This window comes from Neolamprologus brichardi, chromosome 23, assembly GCF_056152115.1.
Source record: "Neolamprologus brichardi isolate AB-2024 chromosome 23, ASM5615211v1, whole genome shotgun sequence".
NCBI lineage: Eukaryota > Metazoa > Chordata > Actinopteri > Cichliformes > Cichlidae > Neolamprologus > Neolamprologus brichardi.
This window is the reverse complement of record NC_142125.1, coordinates 13,557,246-13,572,932: the sequence shown is the minus strand read 5'-3', so window position 1 is coordinate 13,572,932 and position 15,687 is coordinate 13,557,246. Positions and strand designations below refer to the sequence as shown.

Sequence of the window (15,687 nt, the reverse complement as noted above, 5' to 3'; positions counted from 1 at the left end):
TCAGTTCATCCTTAAACAAACAACATTTGTTTCTTCCGATTGGGTTACGTGTAAACACAAGGTTTGACCACCAGGTGGGTGGGTCTATGCTCACATAGAGATTTGCGGGGCTTAAAGTCATGCCATTTTCTCAGATGCCACTGTTTTTACCAGTTATGCACAAGTTATCCCAGGTGAGACGGAATCTGCCAGACCAATAACGGACACATTTTAGAGGAATGAGACCCTTTTTCATTGATTTCATTCATGTTTTGCATTTTAATTGTTTTTTTTTACTTCTGGTTTTGTAGCCTGGTTACGTTTAGGCACAAATATGTTTCAAAATTTCTGGTAAAACAAGCCTCTTCACATTTAAAAATGATCATTTGAGAGTGACAGACCTGTCTTGTTAACGCTGTAACCCAATGTGTCAGGGCACAGACTTCATAGGACACTTTCTGTGTAAATGAGGACCATCACTGGCTTTGATGAAACAGGATTAACTGACCGCTTGAAAATAAAAATGTGCTAGATGACCGTATCAAAAATATTTACTCTCACTGACATCACATAGAGCCACAGTAAGAGTAGAAAAAAATAATTAAAATGCACACACTTGAACTCCTGAACAAGGAACAATTGTGGCAGCATTATTGTTACTCAGTTAGTTGTCAGCTGTCACATTTCCAATTGTTGGTCCTCTTTTGCTGCTCGCAGGCCTCTTAAGAAAATCCAAAATATGCGCCTTTAACAGCAGCTGCAGGTCCCAAACATGTTGTTTGGAATCTGACTTCAGCACAGCGTCACTGTCAGCCCTAAAAATAACTACGACGACAGAAGGCAGTCCCCCTCCAGTGACTTAGCAAAAGCTTTTTGCCATGCTACCTGCACCATATTGATCTAAACAGCCGCTGCAATCCCCATTTTTACTAGGAGGATGAAAAGTTTTTTTCTGTTCCAGCTTATGTGGTGAGTATGTTGTTAATTCTGTACTTAGTTTTTATTAGATGACAGGAAATGTTATTTGTTGTTGATTTGTTGACATACTTTGACCTAACCATAATATCATAGGCCAAAGGTACTCTGTGGTCAGCACATTAAAGCTATGATTTGACTGTTATTGTCAAATAAGAACAAATGTTTTCTATTTACTATACAACTACCATGTAAGAGATGTCATCCAACTCCTATTCACCACTTTTTAAAGTGTTTAATATATGTATTAAACATATATATGTTTACCACATAATCTGGTTCATGGTGCTAAATTTCGATATTTTTTGGATTTTGAACTTCCAAAAGGAGGCTCTTGCTGATAATTAATATCGTTTTTTTCTTGCATTTATTTGCGTTCTCTACACTTTTAGGTAATTGCTAATCTCAGTTGTTTATTGCACCAGCTGAAAGAAGATCTGAGCTACATTTTGAAGTTGATAATGGTGCGTAATGTGGATGACCTGGATTTCTGCCTGTCCTCCCATCCTCAGAGCATGCTCGAGGGCTTGCGTTCACTCTGTTCTCACCCCAAACTTGTGGATGTGACTCTGAGCGCGGGAGGGCGAGATTTCCCCTGTCACCGTGGCGTACTGGCGCTCTGTAGCATGTACTTTCACTGCATGTTCTCAGGGGACTTTGTAGAGAGCATTGCAGCACGTGTGGAGCTTCATGATGTGGATCCTGAGATCCTTAGCTGCTTGCTTGACTTTGCCTACACAGGCAAACTGACTATCAACCAGAAAAATGTGGAGGGGTTGATCTGTACCTCCAGCAAGCTCCAATTCCAGACAGTGCGAGCCGTGTGCAGCCGATACCTCCAGCATCAGATTGATGAAACAAACTGCCTGGGAATCCTGGAGTTTGGGGACATTCATGGCTGTCCTGAGGTGGTTGCCAAAGCATGGGCCTTCCTCCTGGAGAACTTTGAAGCTGTACAACAGGGTGAGGAGTTTCTGTTGCTGGGAAAAGATTGGCTGATCTCATGCCTGTCTGATGAAAGACTACAAATCCGGTCAGAGTGCGCTCGTGTGGAGGCTATCCTGAAATGGGTTAGGCACCACAGGGAGTCTCGACTCTGCCATCTCCCTGAGCTCCTTAGCTTGTCCCGTCTCCCTCTGCTCAGCCTGGACTACCTGGCTGACACCCTGCTGAAGGACAGTCTGCTGCAGGCCTCTCCCAGCTGTACAGAGGCTGTGGAAAAGATTTGCAGAGAGGTTAGTGAGTTTCTACACTTTTTCTCTTCTTGTTCTGCTACGAGTTATATTACAAAAATAATGTTACTTTCTAGAAAATGGATTTAGCACCTGAACATGTGGACAGATTCAACTCCCAGAGCCCACAACCAAACCTAGAAGAAGTTCTCTTTGTCATGGGAGGTCATTCAATGGATGATGAGGACGACTCTGATGAAGACGAGGACAGAGACCCAAGACTGGAAAGACTGCAGCCCAGAAACTGTGCCTTCTACAACACAAAGACCAGTAAAAAAAAAACAACAACAACAAAAACTCTTTCTCCCCCATTTAAAATTTCAAGTTTGTTTAAGTTCAAATTCCATTTTAATTTTCAAATTTGTTGGAAAATGTCTGTGGGATTCCTCAAACCAGTTTGGCACATTCTGTAGGTCGTTAAATACAGTGTTGACAGAAAAATGGCCCTTCAGAAATGTGGTCTGGATTTGACTAAATTGGATCATCTTCTCAATTCCTGAACTGAGTATTTTTATTGCTCAGCCTGGAAGAAGGCATTTATGTTATGTTTTGCACATGGAAAAAGTTTTTGTAAAGCCATTTTAAGCTTCCTTTTTATGTGGAGGGGCAAAAGCTGGCCAGGAGTTAACGACCTGCCAAAAAGTTTTTTGTATTTACTGTTTCAGCTCAGCAAGCAAGAACCTATCCGACCTTGTTTGGCAATATTATAGCTTTACTTAATTTCTCTCCAATGCATTTGTCATTTGCACACTGTATTTGTGAATAATTCATCAATTGGTCCGTGAAATATTCTCAACTTCAAGTCATTTTCTCTGCAGAACGGTGGTATGAGCTCCCTAATTTCCCGAATCCCAACAAGTGGGGTTACTCTATGGTCTCTTTGAACAATGATGTGTATGTGTCAGGTGAGTCAAGTATACTCCACACTTTTAATCAGAATAGACAGGTTGCACCTCAAACAGTCCTGGAGCTCAGTGATTTCCTGGTCCAGGTCTGGGGAGATCCCCCAGGACACAATCTCAGGGTGTCACACAATCTACCTGAGTATTATTTTGCAGCAAAATGGACCAGCCTGCCATATGTTTTTAGTCAGATTTTTGGTCTGTCTTTGAGTCCTTGGTTGATCATTTTCATTTCCATGAAACAATGTGCCATCCTTTCATTTCTAACACGATACCCATTCCATATCAGTATAGATATCCAACATGATGTTTTTTCCCCATTGAGAGCTGATGTGTGTTCCAATGTGTTTCTTTCATTTTTTAGAACACTGTTGAAAAAACCCTCAGGTTAAATGACAAATGATAGAAAGTCAAGAGTGCAGCTCTCCAGTTACTTTTGTGAGGAATCTAAAACAATCACAGACTTTTGACAAACTGATCCTTTTTGCCTCACAGGGGGCTCGCGAGGTTCGAATACCAATACCTGGTCGACCACAGAGACCTGGAAGTACATCACAAGAGAGGGGAGATGGGTTACTGTGGCACCTATGCTCCGACCTCGGACTAACCACACATCAGCAACGCTCAACGGGGAGATTTATGTCATCGGAGGTAAGAAAATAAATATCGGTTTTGCATGTGGTGCCTTAAACCTGCAGCAAAAATCACAGAAGATAATCACCACTCTAGCCGCTTGCTTCAGCTTCTCTGAGGTTTTCTTTAAGAATGTTTTAGTATTTCTCCATTGTTGTGGAATATTGTTGGTATGGCCAACTTTTTGCAGTTGCTGAAACTCTCTGTAACCCTCCAGCAACCAAATTATTTTATAATGACCAAGTTGGGTCATTTATGACAGGAAGGCTTTAATAAATGGCTATGTTTGTCTTTTTCATACCATTTCCTTTATCTGTGACAGGTATTCAAAAAGTCTTTCTATCATGTTTAAGCAAAAAGCCTTTAATACTTCTGCAAATTAAAACAAATCGGTTCTTTGGAAATGTGACATATTCCATATATTTCCATTGTAACTTTCAGTGTTAAGTGTCTGACTAAATCTAGGTCTGTTAGCCATGGTTCTATGTAGTGATTAGGAGTGGAAAATTACAATAAAATCAAAGCCTGCAGCACTAAAAAATGTAAATATATTTACCAAAACATTCTATTATGTGAGCTACACCAGTTTTACTTAAAAACACCACAGTGGCTCATATAAATATCTGGTTGGGATACTAAATAAGCCATTTTGTCACTTGAATGTTAAATGTGACTATCGATCGTTAATTCTTCCTCTTAGGCACAACGTCAGACCGAGTTGAGGTTGAGCACTACGACCCTTATAACGACACCTGGGCTATGACTTGCCCCGCCTTAAAGTATGTGACGAACTTCACCGCCACAGCTTGTCAGGGGAAGCTCTATGTAATTGGGTCATGTGCAGTGAAATACAATGCACTGACCATGCAGTGCTACAACCCTGTCATAGGTAAGGATGCCCTGAGCACCTTCCTGAGCACTGTTCACAGTACTTCTATAATGCATGCAGTCCAATTGGTGGATGTTTTGGCATCTTCATTTTAGTTGATGCACTTTAAATAATATGTTATTTTACTTTTTGGTAGCAGTAATTTCTTCAGTGTCAGATACATATTATCCAAATTAGAATCTCTTGAGGTATATATGGATGGGTAAAAATTTAGCTCTTTTAAATTTGCATATTTTTTTTCCAACATTAATGATCCGTCATAACATTGCAAGCATTTTTCTGTTAAACATGGGAGCAAAATACATTTTACTCCCACAAACGTCACAGTATAAAAAGTCAAAAATCTTTTCTGTTCAGCATCAGTTTTCTGTGAGCATCAGTATTATGAGACGTATCATCGTTTCAAATGTAAAATCTCTGTTACGTAAAGGAAGAGAAACAAGCACTGGTACCCAGGATATTCAATCTCTTTTCTAATAATTCACTGGAAAAAAAAAACTTTATGGTCTTTTTTGTTGAGCTTTTGTTTCTCAGTTTTTATCTTTTCTTTGTGTCTCTTGTCACATTTTTTCTTTTGGTGTAACAGGGTTTACTTTATAGCATTTATTTTATTAAAACTGAATGAAGTGCCATAATGTTCCCATAAAGTGCCATAAAGTGCCATTTACTTTGGATATTTGTTTGTGCTTTAATCTAATAATTAACATATTTGTTATATTTTTCTTCATAGATAGCTGGATCAGCGTATGTTCACCCTTTATCCCAAAGTATTTGTCCTCTCCTCGTTCTGTCTGCGTGGATGGAACTATATATCTGGTTGCTGACAACACTAAAAAAGTCTATGCTTATGATCCAGAGGCAAATATATGGCAGAAGGTGGGTTTAGATATCATTGCAGACAGCAAGCTAAATACATTAAATACGTCCCTTTGCACGAATTCATCCTACCAGACGTTTAAGTAATACCTTTGGTTTTTGCTCTCTTCAGGTCCAGTTTCTACACATGCTCCACGAGAATGGCGGCCTTGTATCACTTGATGGGAAGCTCTTTGTTACCGGAGGCCATTGGAAAGGTATGGAGGGGGACTATGGGGTCGAAGTGGAGGTTTACAACCGAGCGTCCAACATCTGGGAAGTGGAGTCCTCCCTGCCAAGACTTTGGTTCTACAGTGGAGTCTGCACCATCTTCTTAGACCCAAACCAGTGGCCTGAGCTTGAGTCAACATAAATTCCTCGTCAAGGCCAAAGAGTTAATAGAGATGTGTTCCTCTCATACAAATGCCTACGCTGCAAAAGGAATGCTTATCCCTGGATGTCATTGTGCCTGAGAATAGCACATTACATGACCCTCAGGTATTCTTGGATGTTTTTAGGGCTGTGCTCTACTGCTCAGCAGGTGTTTATTTATACTTTGTATCATGTGTTTGAGACCTGCATTTCTTTGTGTTACTGTATGGTGCACACGAATCATTAAAGGTTTGCAGAACTAGCTTGTGGGCTTCTATTTTTTAGAGTTTTTGTCTGTAGTCATTTAAAATCTGCGAATTATGTTCCTGAAAAGTGGTGAAAAATTTTATAGCATAAAAATATTTTAGACCATTGTACAAGGGATCATTTGAAAGCTCAGGCTCTAATTTAATTGAAATGTAACAGGATTTATCCTATGTATAAAAACAGTGTACCGCACCAAAAAAATGAAACAAATGGGGTTTAGTTTTCCAAGTTTTAAATGTATTTCTGTTTATTAAGTGTCCACAATAAGATGCATGAATTTGTATTAAGTAAGGTGCCTTTACCTTTATCCTATATCTGTTACCCCCCCCCCCCCCCCCCAAGAAGACCCTTCAGATATCAGAGTTGGTTTCTTCCACCTATCCAGTGACTTTAGTGACTTTAAAGTAAACAAGTAAACTTGAAAGTAAGTAAAATGTTTATATACATACACACACATACATATATAGTGTTTCTGTTCACCTTCAGTGCTTTGATCATTAACCCCTTGGAATCCCGTTGCCTGGCTCCTGGTCTCTGCGCTGCCATGAAAACGGACAAGCCAGCGTTCTGCTTCTATGACAACGGTCCCGGAAGCGCGTGGTCACCATAACAACAGGCCTGGGATTGAGCTACATGTCTTCAGTCTTCTTACCTTAAAAGTTTCCTGTCCGTGATTTTTGTTTCAGCTCTTGAAGTTTCTCCTCACGCAGGCGCAAACTAAGACATCTGGTGTTTTCAACTTTTAATAACTGTCGGTCGAAAAGTGTACCAGAGTAAAGCTAACTAACCACCGAGCCCAAACGTTCAGTAGACTAGCAAACCTTTTATAGCTGAAGCTGGGCCGCGATGACTTCTCCACAGGAGGAAGGTGCACACTCACCCAGACTGGAGGCAGTGATTCAGGTTGGTAACTCTTGATAAAGATAAGGAAAAGTTTATATTATTGGAGTCCTTTTAAATTTTATTTTCAGAGTTTTTCCTGCATGGGTGACCGCCCTCTACGAGATGTTTGTCAAAAGCAAAGGAAAATCATCATTAATAAAGATATATTTATTTAACAGTTTGTATTGTTGGCGAGTCATTTGAACGTCATTCATTTAATGCTTCTTTTAATTTTAATTTCTCAAAGGACCACGAAGCTTAGGTAAAGACACACTGTATAATAAGATGGCATGGACTTACTTGCTTAGCTGTCATTTAAAACTCATTTAGAGTCAAGAACAGGTTGATTTTATTCTAGTTTACATCTATGTGAACTTTGAAGTTTCAGTTTTAGGAAAATATAAGTCTAGTATAAAAAGCAAAGTGGTTTAAAACTGATACAAGTTCTCCCGTTAATTAATTATTTTTTTTAAGATATAACAAAAATAAAAATACCACTGAGTATTACTAATAATATAATTGGTACCCAAATACCGTTATAAATAACACTACATATCGGTCAGACAGGCTGATATCAGTGGGAAATAGTACTTTACACTGCAGCTAGTAGTGGCTTGGTATCACCATATGAAATATCTTTTATTCTTATCCATGACCCAAAATGTGTAAGGTAGCTTAAAATTATGTCAGCCATCACAACAATATAATAACATTTATATATAATGTTACAGACACATAAACAAGTAAATACAAATACATTTTGTTGTGACTCTTAAGACTTATGCTGTACTGGGATACTCTGAATTTGTGGTGTTCTTGCTTTTAAGACAAAAAAAATTCCTGTGTTATGCCAGCTAAAAAAATAAAGGCGACCTATAATAAAATAGGTTTAACAACTGGAATAAAAATTAATAGCTCATAATTAGGGCTGCCACGATTAGTCGACTAGTCACGATTGCGTCGACTATTAAAATCGTCGATTACTAATTTAATAGTCGATGCGTCGTTTGAAGCTTTGTAAGATCCCAAAAGATGCAGGAATGAGTAGTAGGATTTAAGAGTGTAATAACGGACTGAAACAGAAGATGGCAGCACTGCATGTACAAGGATGCCAGCTGCCGTTAAACCCCGAAGAAGAAGCTGTGTCCCATAATTCATAGCAGGGCCCAGAATAGTTGTTAACAATGGCAGCAGCTAGTTAGTTTTAATATTACTCTTATTATTCTTTTTGGGTCACAAAATAAAGTTTAACATATTTTCAGGCAAGAATGGAGCTGTGTAAACCTCAAATATCTGCTCAGTTTATCAAGACACCACATATTTGCAAAAGCGCTCCTACGTTGTCAGAGACATCTGTTACCCACCAGCTGGATAGCTAGCCGGGGGCAAGGCTGACTAGAGCCGGTGAGTACACCGGACTCCCAGCAAATCATTTTCAAACCCACCGCCGTCTTTAGCTACTCAGGTTAAACATACATAAGTCACTTAGATAACTTAAAAATGTTAATGTTTGTCTTTTTTCAGTATTTTATTTGTTCCTGAGTAAATCTGTTTGGCTGAGATTAAAGTTATAGTTTTCACACAGCTGAATAAATGTCAAACAGACAACTGATTATCAATAGTGTGAGATGCTCGCGAATATACTCCGGTGTCCTGTTATATTTTAGATAACAAGGAGTTTATTAAACTTCACCGAAACAATCTGCAAATGTCATTAACATTTAATAAACTATCATCTTGTCTTTATTTTTAGTTAGCACATACCTTAAACACTTAAAGCTGTAAGCTAATGATAGTTATATAAGAGCAGATGCATGCTGGTGCAATAAGCTGTAGTTTTACGTCCAATGGATGCATGATCTGATTAGTCGACTATCAAAATAATCGTTTGTGGCAGCCCTACTCATAATATATAACTCATTATCAGTTGTCAAGATATAAGTAAAGGAGCCAAGGTAAAAGTCTAAAGGCAGTGCAATATACCTTTTGTAATAAATAAATAAATATAAAAAATAATATATATAACACAGCACAGAGCACAATAATTTAAAATCTAAATAAAAGAAAATAAGTAAAAATGAATTAATTAATAAGTGAATAAGCAGTAACAAAACCTTTGTAAATCAAATGAAAGCTGAATATATTAAAATAAAGATAATTAGAGTAAAGTGTAAGACTGAAGTAGTACTCCCATAGTGTAATCTCTAGGGTAAAGTGTTGTGTGTTGGTGTAATTGTAGAAACTGGAGGAGTCCCTCCTTCAGTCTGATGGCAGCTCAGGAGAGAGAAGTCTGACACTTCAAGAGGAGGGACAAGAATCCAGGGCCACACCTGTACCTGTCTCCTCTCGCATCCGTCAGATCATCACCCGCAATCTAGCCGAGGATCCAGCAAGTACTGAAAAAAACTATAAATGGCTAGTTTGTGAATTACAACCCTTTCTTCTGATAATCCCTCTGACCGACTCTGACTCTTCTATATGTCTGATCTGTTTCCTTGTCTCAGGCGAGAGTTCAGAGTTCAGTGCACTGGAGGAGAGGAGGGATCTAAGGGGGCGACTGTCTCCCAGCCAGATGGACCAGGACCAGCTGGTAGTCAAACAGTCCGGTCTCACAGAGAGGGTAGGAGTGACAAATTCTCAAGGTCAACAGTAGCTTTCCTGCCAAAGGCTACTATCACAAATTTTGTTTTCTTTTTTGTTGTTATTATTTCTTATTTGTCAGGGACCAGGCACAAAACATGGAACTCATAAAAAAGAAAACCATGTATGCAACCCCTGGTCCAATACACAGTTAAAAACAAGTTATAAAATACACATATCCAATATACAAGAAAAGTAATCAAATGATCAGAAATAAGAACCATAAAACCATGAAAAACAACTGGTGCGCATCAGTTTGCCAAGGGTTATAAGGTCATTTACAAAAGATTTGAAGCAAATCATTTTACAGTGAGAAAGATTATTCACAAGAGGAGTGGATGGCACCTCGAGGTCAGATTGTACAATGCTCAGAGAAACTTAAAAAAATGGGAGCTACATCTCAGATTCTACAGGCCTCAGTTAGTGTGTTAAATGGTAAGTTTCATAACAGTACACTCAAAAAAAGACTGAAACTGATGGCTTGCCTGGAAGGGTTGCTGGGAGAAAGTCTCTTCTCTCTCAGGTTAGGTTTGCAAAGCTGCAACCAAACAAACCTTCTGGAACACTTCTCTTTGGACAGATGAAACTAAAGTCAAGATATGTGGTCATGAACAGCACCACACAAACACAACATATGAACACCTGCTGTCAAGCACGGTGGTGGAGGGGTGTTGACTTGGGCTTGTTTTGCAACCGTAGGACCACCCTGCGAAGTCGTCTATGTGACAGTTAAAGTTTCGTGCAAAAGGAGAATGATTTCATGTACAGCAGCAAATATAAGATATATAAGACAAATATAAGAAAAGACTCGAGGAGATTTAAGAGAGCTGTGCATAAAAAAGCAAATGTCAGTTAAGTGAAATGAATATTGTAAAAAAATAAAAGTACCTACACACACACACACACACACATATATATATACATGTATATAGTTGATATCAAGCACACTAGAGCATTGACTGCAAAAAGCTTCGTAGGTTTGAAATGGGATATGTTTACTGTGAGCGTCAGTGTAGCGCTGTTTTTTCCAGTAGGGAAGCCTGTTTGGGGGCTGAACAAACTAACATTGAAGGAAGACTGAAACTCCACTTAATGTATGGTAGTAAAAATCTAAGGGGCGGAAAGGGCAGCATACACATGCTCAGACTAAATTAATTTGACTTTACACATGTATGTATATCATACTTTTTTTAATGAGTTGCTGTAGAATTACAGTTTACATATTAAGGTAATTACTGTATAAGCAACCATTGTGTGTGTGTGTGTGTGTGTGTTTGTTAGTGTAAATAAGAGTGGGGAGCGTGGTTCATGAAGGGTTTCCTTGTAGTCTGTTCAGGTAGACTCGGACCTCCTGTGCTCACGAGGACGCGTGTCTCCCTCCGCGGCCCCCCATGGTTGCCCCTCCATGTTTTGGGGGAAAATTGTGAAGGTCACTGGCCTCCTCCCCGAGGACCGTTGAAGAAAAACCTAATTTTTCATAGTGCACAAAGCAGCCATTTATGATCACACTGCCCTCATTCTGCTGCTTAAATCTAATGATCTCGCACTGCTTGCTTTGCTCTTGGAATTCATTTTAAAACCGTGGCTATAAATAAAACGTATTTAGGTTGGCTTGTTTATTTTGTGAATATTTTTAGAAGTGTGAAAAGGCACTGAACAGACAAAACTAAAGCACAGCTTGTGGATATTTGATGCTCAAACCCAAAGAGTAGCAATTTGAATCTGAATATTTTGTTTGGTGGTGACTCATAAGTCAATAGGTTCATTATGAAACTCCTTTCAAGACTCATTTTTTATACTGAAAGCTCTTGTCTTCGTATTATTTCCTCTATGTAAAAGCAGTTTGATTTTTTTGGCAGCTTTGCTTTTATGTGATGGTAATGCAGTTTGCTCATCAGTACCCGAGAGCCAAAAATGCTTCCTTGACTTTGACGCTAACATTCAGGCCAGCAGCCTTTCATTCACACAGATTTCTCCATCAGCACTTACAGCTGAAGGGCTCATATCACTGAATGTATCACATACATTGCATCCAAGTAACCTCAGTTTAATTAATCAGTGTATTGTACCTATATCAGTATGTCTCATTTGCCCCATATATAGCAGCCAGAGAGTATCACTGTGTCAAAAATATGATTGGTCAGTAATTCAGACTTGCTTATTGGTTTTCAGTGTTAACATTGATTATCAGTGATATTTTCCAGCCTTGAGCATTTGTAGCTGTTCCATGAGACCTTGTGAGAAACATTTTAAGTCAGCATTTGTCCGAGGTGCCCTCAGCTTGAACCTTCTTTCCTCTGTAATTTGCATTGACTACTGTGATTGAAATTTCTCTTGATAATTTCCACATTGTTCATAAACCTGCACTCTGCATTTTTTGGTGGGATAAATGTACAGGCCCACCTGGAGTATAGGGTTTCTAGTGCTAGTTTTTGATCAGCTAGTTTTTGATCAGCAACACACTCTGGAGAGCTTCTCAGTTGGGGGTTGGGGGCAGTTTTCACCCTGCCATCCAACAGCTACAGTCTCACAGCTGGAATATGCCCCCTGCAGTCCTAGGGGCTAAAATAACAACAACCTTAGCCCATTTTATGCCATAACTTTGTGATCAGGCTGATGCATTGTGACTAGTACGAAAAAAAAAAAAGTTTCTCCAAGGACGCCAGTCTTCCTGTCTCCATTTCTGTGTAATTGTCGCGTAGTATTTTTCCAGCAAGAACAGCGAGGGATTCCAAGATCAGACGACAGACTCGATCTCTCCAGTGTGTCCTGGGTCTGAGAGTCTCAGAGTCTTCCTCCTGTGGGACATGGCAAAAAAACCTCACCTGGGAGGTGCTCAGGAAGCATCTTAATCAGATGCTTAGCCCTCTTTGGGTTGTCTCTTTTTTAAAGTAAAGGGGGAAATGCTGTACTCTAAGCCTCTCCTGAATGACTGAACTCCCGAGGAAGTATTTGAGATTTTCTGTCTCTGAAGAGGCCACCTTTCCAATGTACACATATCCATATCCACACATACACAATATCCACAGTGGTAGGCCAAAACTTAAATAACTCCAGAGTTGAATACCAAAAGGTAATAGGTGGTATAAACACAAAAGTAATAGTTGACAAATCTCAAATACACCAATTTATTTGGCCATGCCAACAAACAGAAACTAGCATTTCTACTTAAGTACAGAATGTCTTTACCTCTGATTGTTTTTAAAAGAATCACATCATAATTACCTCACTACAACAGGTACAATAGTTACATCCATGCAGATGATGTGCCAATCCATCTGTCAGTCTCTTGTTCCTGTCTCCTTGACTCGTGTACCCCATGACACATGAACTTCTCCACTTGAATAGGAACTCGTCCTAAGCCACTGTGGGTATTCCACCCTTTTCTGGCCTCAGACATAGAGGTGCTAATCCTCATTCCAGCCACTTCACATTTGGCATCAAACCCCTGCCTTCATAGATTGATGAAGTCACATCGTCGATAAAAATAAAAGATGTGACCCTGAAACCAACAAATCTTGAAATTGCACCTTGAATTTCTGTCCATAGTTATCATCAGAATCAGTGTTAAAGGGCAGTTCTGCCAGAGTCCATCAGCGATTGGAACAAAGATGAACTAAAGGAACCAAGCTCTCACTGCACTGCCCCCTGCCCCCGAAAAAATGAAAAACAACCAACAAACAAGTTAAACTGCCAAATATATATATTTTAAGCAATACAATTATAACTAATATATGCAAATTATTATTTAAAATATCATAACAAGGTTTAATGAGCATTTCGATTTCAAAATAAGCTCATTTTCTTGTAATTATTTCAATGTTGAGGCTTTAAAGGGTTAACAATTGTCCTAATAATGCATACCATCGAAGCACCACTCACAGGACAACGTGGGGGGCTTCAAGCTGAGGTCAAATCCCTTGTCCAATTCACAAATACGAGTCAACAAGTTGGGCAAACTCATAAGCATCCTCAAGTATGATTCTTGAGTGGATAAGGAGCTGGTCCAGACTTCTCTTAGCAGGAATAAAAGTGTATCAAATAAAGTTTTAAAAGCCTTTTTCTTTTTTTTTTTCTTTTTTTACTGAAGTTCTACTTCTGTTACACAACATTCCAACTTCATTCATTGCTCAATCCAGTGTGCCAGCATTTGCCTAATTCCACCAGAGTAATAAAAATGCCAAAAACGAGAGAATTTCACCCACCTATATCTTGAAACCACACGTGAAAAACAAGTGCCACAATCTGTTTCGTTTCCCCTGTAGATTTAAGGGTTCTTTGAGTGCTGTGTCTCTATATCATAATGTTTGTGGCCCAAGTCAGTTGAACAAAGTTTGTGACAATTCAAAAACATACATTTTACCAAGCTTTCCTTAAGGCTCTGAGCTGACAGAAGACTGTTAACATAGTGCTGGTGAAGTCACACCTGGACTCTTAAAGCCTTCCTCTGTGTCTCTGTTAAGTCACTCTTCGCGATCACTGGTGACCCCAGAAAATTGCACCTGAACCAGGATAAACCTTGACCTAGTTTGTGCGTTGGATGGCCTCAGGAGGTTGGAGAACATGTTGGGGTGAATTCTGAACCTTCTGTGTTGCTTTTGGAGGCCTGCCAATGTGCATTTTCTCAGACACGGACATCCATACCCTACTCCTGAATACTTAGAGATTGCCTGCACAGTACTGCAGTGTGGCAGTCAGTTGGATAAAGATAACTCATGCTGAATGATTTCTGACACCAACTGCCATTTGCCAGTGCCCTGTGGAATTTTAAATCCCCCGGGTCTCTCCGTAAGAACCCTGTCAAAGAGATAAAGTCTGTTTTTAAGGATTGTATTACTGTCTTCTTTTACTGTTCTACCCCCCTCTGTTCCTAGTTTGTTTTTCCTGCTGGCACAAACCCATTCATTTATGCTGCAATTTGAATGGAAAACAGCCAGAAAGTCAGACTGTCTCAAAATTGTAAAAATTAATTACTTTCCCCAGAGAAAGAAAATGCTTAAAAGCCCTCCTGAAGACTGAATTTTTTGATGAAAGTATTCCATTAAACCTCGTAGCCTTTGACATTTCTTCTGCTTCTCATGTTACCTAACTTTAAAGTCAGACATAAAGCCTACTTTTCAGCTCTTTTTCACATGTCAGAGATCTCTAATCAGATGTAAAGTCTGTACTGATTGAGTTTATGTATGTATGTGTAGGTTTTGAATTGCATTGTCCTTGCTGGACACATTTGTGTTAAGCAGTGCAAGACCAGCCGCGTGTTTGTGAGCACTAAGCTTGTATTATGAGTTTGCCATTTTTACACAGATCACTTGTATCCCTTACAGGCCATCACAGCAGCTGTCCCCATGACCCAAAAGTTCACTCTATGGTAACATGCTCTCAGCAGTCCCTCCTCTTTTCCTTCCATTCTCCTTGTTTGTTATCCCACATTGTGTAATTACTGTCAGTGATGATACATAAACAGCTTTCACAATCAGCTGGGGCTCTTTCACAGAGTCAGCACTCAGGGGGTAATTTGAGGGGAGGGAGGAGCGGGTGAGCTGTTCAAGTAGGACAGTAAGTTTTTGGGCAGCTTGGGGGCGATGGACATCCGCTCCAGCTGTGTTTAGGAATCTGACAGATAGTGCACTCCATTAATTCCCTTTATTAAGCCTCTGGGTCCAGGCCAAGCCAGAGAAAACGATTGCAGCTGTAACCCTTCACATGCTGGCTGGAGTGCGCACTCACGGCCAGATGTCGCCCTGGGTGAACCACAGATAGAAAGAAAAGAAGACTGAGGTTGTGAAATAGTTCCTGGATAAGGCAGAAAATTTATATCTTTGTTGAAAAACAGGTATGAATTCACAATGTCATATAGCAGAAAACGAGAGAATACGCTTCCCAAGATACTTTATCAGATAGATAGTTATCAGATACCCAAATGTAATTACATTAGGTCAGTGAGAAGATATTGCAATCCTGAGATGCTAACTGAATGGGCTGGATTCTGATCTTATACCACATGAGCAAGGCAGCAAGTTTTGGCACAAACACCAAAGACTTCACAAGGGCCTTGAAAATG

General features: G+C 39.5%; 2 protein-coding genes across 6 annotated transcripts in view; both read left to right on the top strand.

The window, feature by feature from the left end:
- The first annotated feature begins 821 nt into the window (after window positions 1–821).
- On the top strand, window positions 822–6,099 carry klhl30 (kelch-like family member 30). The gene is made up of 8 exons (XM_006790435.2): window positions 822–948; window positions 1,347–2,189; window positions 2,264–2,456; window positions 3,005–3,091; window positions 3,584–3,739; window positions 4,422–4,610; window positions 5,341–5,486; window positions 5,599–6,099. The coding sequence occupies exons 2-8, from the start codon at window positions 1,416–1,418 to the stop codon at window positions 5,836–5,838; spliced, it is 1,785 nt and encodes a 594-aa protein (XP_006790498.1). The 5' UTR covers window positions 822–948; window positions 1,347–1,415; the 3' UTR covers window positions 5,839–6,099.
- A 599-nt stretch (window positions 6,100–6,698) lies between these two features.
- Window positions 6,699–15,687, top strand: part of crocc2 (ciliary rootlet coiled-coil, rootletin family member 2) — a 44,065-nt gene continuing 35,076 nt past the window's right edge. For 4 of the 5 annotated variants that reach the window (XM_035907517.2, XM_035907518.2, XM_035907520.2 and 1 more), the window contains exons 1-3: window positions 6,699–7,007; window positions 9,226–9,379; window positions 9,491–9,606. In XM_035907517.2, coding sequence (XP_035763410.2) covers window positions 6,951–7,007; window positions 9,226–9,379; window positions 9,491–9,606 — 327 coding nt within the window. In that variant the 5' untranslated portion in view covers window positions 6,699–6,950. Of the gene's footprint in view, window positions 7,008–8,292; window positions 8,391–9,225; window positions 9,380–9,490; window positions 9,607–15,687 lie in introns of those variants that run through there. The other variant, XM_087836930.1, reaches the window with a different exon arrangement.